Raw genomic sequence first — 5,000 nt, forward strand, 5'->3', positions numbered from 1 at the left:
GACCCGATGCAATCCCATCGAGGTCGGGTGCAGAGGATTCGTCGGCCAGTCACTCATCAGGGCCCTCAAGATGCTTGGAGTGAAGGGACTGCACATCAGGAAAGCTGTCAAGAACATCACGGACGCCGCCGAAAAGGCGTCAAGATGGCTGTGGATCAAGCGGGGCGATCCGTGGATCATACAAGCTACTCAGACACGCAACCAATGAACCCAGGATACATCACTGATGTGTCTTGAGTTGCACCAGAGGTGTATGTTAAGAACTCAGATTCATTCTGGTGTGGAAATTTCAATGTATTAATATTATAGGAATGACACATAGTCCACAGTCACGCTACCTCTGTCACCACGGAAAACAGAAGTACATCGCAAGGGGGAGGAGGAGGTAGGAAGTGTCACAGACCACGCTGATAGTTCTCAGCCAGAGATGACAAACGCATCCCTGAAGACAGCTCATGAACTGTCATCATTAATTCAGCTAAATTTATAAGAAAAAAGTTGAAGCCAGTGCAACGTGCTCAAAGATGCAGTGCCACTGACGGTGACGAGCTGTGACTGAAGGTTTTCCAGCTGGAGTAATAAATTGTGTGTGTTTGTAGTTTGAGGAACAGCCTGTGGAATGTGTGGGGGATGCAGATCAGATTTCGGGGGGTGACCTTGAGTGTGCCCCGTAGCTGACACTGTGTGTGTGTGTGTGTGTGTGTGTGTGTGTGTGTGTGTGTGTGTGTGTGTGTGTGTGTGTGTGTGTGTGTGTGTGTGTGTGTGTGTGTGTGTGTGTGTGTGTGTGTGTGTGTGTGTGTGTGTGTGTGTGTGTGAGAGACAAAGAGAAAATGAAGTGAGTGCAATTATGTGTGTTTGTGAAAAACAATGGACTACTGTGGTGTATTAATGATAATAATAATAATGTCATCTTTTATATCTAATATACCCAAATCTATTAAGTTATGTTTTAAGTCTATTTACTTACAGGGCCATCATCTCAGTGTAGCCAATTTTATACCTGGATGATTTTTCCCCTTATCAGTGTGGTGTTTTAGTTAAGCAATGCGCTCTGTTAGTAGAACTAAACGTAACAAAGATGGCCCCTCCTTACTATAAGCCTCCTGCTGGCTTTACATCCTATAGCCTCTTTAATGGCCTGTTGAATACACAGTGACTCCGTAGTAAACCTGCTCTTATATGTGTATGTATGTATGTATGTATATGTATGTATGTATATGTATGTATGTATGTATGTATATATATATATATATATATATATATATATATATATATATATATATATATTAGGGCTGTCAATCGATTAAAAAAAATTAACTAATTAATTGCACAATTTGCTGTAATTAATCGCGATTAATCGCTTTTTAAATTGAGACTGAAGCTTGTAGTAATGGATATTTAAATGCTAAATCACTTAACTTTGCAAATATGAAGAAAAAAACAAACAAGGAGAGGTTCTGCTAGAATGTTTAATATCTGTCAGAACAACAGCAGCAACAATTTGGCTTATTTAGTCCTGCTGAAGGCTGCTGGAAACGGCTAGAAACTGTCCGACTTGAGAGCAGATTTTTGTCACGTCCCTGGCGTGAAAAAATATATATATATATATATATATATATATATATATATATATATATATATATATATGTATATGTATATGTATATATATGTATATGTGTGTGTATATGTATATGTGTGTGTATATGTATATGTGTGTGTATATGTATATGTATATGTATATATATATATATATATATATATATATATATATATATATATATATATATATATGTATGTATGTATGTATGTATGTATGTATGTATCATAGACTGTATATTAACAGTCTATGGTATGTATGTATACCAAGCATATGGCAACCTCCCCCCATGAAGTTGTTTCCATGTTCACATTCACTCATTTACTCCAAAGCAGTATTCTAGTATTCTCCTGTAAAACTTCCCTCCGGAGTGAGCTCACCGCCTTTGTCAAAGTTTTAATAAAAACAGAGCTGATATGGACAGAATGTATCTGAACGTCTGACAATGAAATGATATGGAACATTCCCATCTTGTGTATTTTTTTTTTTTGTGTGTGCACTCTTTCAAAGCAGATGTGATAGACAATCCAAGGCCACTGTGAGGGGGAATAAGAGTACCTCCCCAAACCTCCACTCTGACAGAAACCGTGACACAGATCAGGTTGGAAGGACACAGAGTACTACTCAAAGAACAGCCAGTGTGTTTATACTGTACCACAGTCCGAGTCAGCCTTTTCATCACGTAGTCCTCTGGAGGATTACACATGTCCCTTTTTCAATGGCTGGTTGGCTTTCAGGCTGTTGCACTGCTTAGATCTACTTGCACCTCTTTAAAGTGAGACCCATCCATAGTTTAGGAAGCTATTCTTGGATTTTATGAATGGATGGATCTAATGTAGGGATGTACACCTGTGATGTCTCAGCTTTCATAGTTTTATAGTTGCTTGTAAATGTTCTTTGTTATGCAAATTAACTCAGGATTTTCAATGCAGATGAATGCTTGATCTTACTGTTCTTGAAATCTCCAGTTTTTCTCCAGATTTAAATATAATGAAGAGAGCATAAGAGAAAATAGAGAGAGTGAAAGGAAGACATCCATCTAGTGTGGCACAACACTGTTCAGCTCTCTGACCACAGAGGTCTTCAGGGACGAGCTGCTGTCTGAACTGGTTTTATTCTCCTCTGATGAATGTATGCACGTTCAGTTACTTAATAGTAAGGATAAAAAAGGTTGCCCATTGTATTAATAACCATTCTTAATGAACATTCACTGTAGGCATTTCTAATAAAATAATCAACACTTATCTGTCTAACTAATTTGACTATGATCATATGATATTAATTTACAAAGATATAACAGTAGATTATTGTTATTATAAAAAATGAAATTATAAATCAGCGGTTGTTAATTGTTATTTCTTTCGGGATATTAATGTTTTAATGTTGGTGCCAAGTATTCCTTCATAGTCAAACATTTGATTGTTGTTACATGTACACTACTAAATAACTTAAAATGGTATTACCTTCTAAGCAGACCTTGGATTGATTTAATGTTCAGCCGCAACAGTTAACACTTTCAAGGATGAACAAGTCCAGAGCAATAACATTTATCCTACTCCTGGTTTATGTGAATACACGTGAACTCTTGGCTTGACGCCGTTTTAGTAGTTTGCTGTATCTATTGCCTGCTGGAAATGTTATTCCTCCTCTCAAAAGAGAAACACTAAATCATCACAAGTATCCAGTAACCTATATACTTTATAACCTTTGTAACTTGCTTTTTAGTAGTTTTGACAACAAAATAATTATGTCTGTCAATTGTTCTGTGCTATTTGGAGATTGATTCAAGGATGGAAATTATATATATTGTGCAGGCAGAGTGAATAAGAGGTAAAAAAAAGCTAATCAACAAATTACAGGAAGATTCTACTTTTTCTGTTTATTTGTTAGTATATATGTTTTAAATGGCCTCATCATAGACTAGTTCAATATTTACCAGGTGTATTTAAACATTTCAAACTTGATTATCAGTTCTGTTGACAATAAATTATACTGTTGGTTTGATAGGAAAGAGAGAGCTGATCAACACGAAGAATACCATTAATGATATTAAATATCTTGGGCGTGAAAGTTTTGTATCTGCACCAAATATGGCTGATAGATTCTCTTGAATGTTACACTAATGCACTGCTCCCTCACACACATTTCAAAAGCACTATGCGCACACACACACACACACAGGCACACAGGCACACAGGCACAACGCCTTCTTTCTGGTGAGTAGTGTTATTCTGGTTCCAGACTTCATGCAGGTACAATGAGTCCAGTCCAGAACAGCAGGGTTGCTTTCAGCAGCACATATTCACACATTCTGTGGATTGCATTTCCATGGGAACGGTGCCAAGACAGACGGAACTATATAATTCAAAATGCCCTTTGGCAATTAGAAGAAATGTTGTTTGGATCCTTTGATTTATTACATCTTTAATGTCTTTAAGGAGTGTCGAGATGTTTTGGTCTGCAGTGGTGCTTAGTCCAGTTTCTCTCTCTCTCTCTCTCTCTCTCTCTCTCTCTCTCTCTCTCTCTCTCTCTCTCTCTCTCTCTGTACAGCCAACATGTTGGACACCATGCTGCTGAAGAACGGATGGAAGGGGGGATCAGAGCGAAAGGCGGAGATGAGCAGCAGCACAGCCACTGTTTTAGCTCAGAAAGTGCTTTGGTGTCACTGCTACCACCAGTGCCACCCAGACTCTGTCAATAATACTTGCATGTATGGTGAAACACTCACAAAACTATGCACACACAAACACACACAGACACACGCAACTCCATAGATAAAGGCTTTTAATAACAATTATTCAAGGTAATTATTCGAGAGACCTCTAATTACTTGATTAGAAGTACACAAATGTTTACTTTATCTACATTCTTTAATGAGATATCTCACAAAGCTTGTAAACACTTTCATCTCAATAGGCAGTTTCAATACTGTATTTATTTCAATAAATTACAATATACTAAATAATCCCAACACTGATGATGATGATGATGATGATGATGATGATGATGATTAAAAGACTCTGAGACCATGTTTACTCATATGATGTTATGTGCATTTCGGTAGGACTGATGGTTACTGCTTCACCATGGTGAAGGAGGAGGAGGGGGGTCTGGTGGTACACACTGCAGGTTGTTTGCCTCTTGCCGGCTCCGAGTTCCAGTGCAGAGTAAGTCAACTGTATGTGCGTTTGTATGTGTGTGCATTTCTGCCTATTTCTGCACTTGTCCATGTATGTGTTTTCCTTCTTCATGAGCCGTTGTTAAGCCTTTACAAGCTTTTCCGGACTCACCACAGCTCTTTACGAGTCCTATTTAAATCAGACGTGTCCAGCCCCGCTATCTTTACACACAGTGGAAAAATGTAAAATGTTCTCATTAGGAATAAGTGTTGCTGTAAATATTT

At 37.9% G+C, this 5,000-nt stretch overlaps 1 protein-coding gene across 3 annotated transcripts in view; it reads left to right on the top strand.

Annotated features, from left to right (window-relative positions):
• The window catches only part of bmpr1bb (bone morphogenetic protein receptor, type IBb), a 57,293-nt gene that overhangs the window by 47,109 nt on the left and 5,184 nt on the right, over positions 1–5,000 (top strand). For all 3 annotated transcript variants that reach the window (XM_028601569.1, XM_028601568.1, XM_028601570.1), the window contains 2 exons: positions 4,148–4,307; positions 4,662–4,764. In XM_028601569.1, the coding sequence (XP_028457370.1) occupies positions 4,148–4,307; positions 4,662–4,764 (263 nt within the window). The remainder of the gene's footprint in view (positions 1–4,147; positions 4,308–4,661; positions 4,765–5,000) is intronic.

Source organism: Perca flavescens, chromosome 16 (genome assembly GCF_004354835.1).
Source record: "Perca flavescens isolate YP-PL-M2 chromosome 16, PFLA_1.0, whole genome shotgun sequence".
NCBI lineage: Eukaryota > Metazoa > Chordata > Actinopteri > Perciformes > Percidae > Perca > Perca flavescens.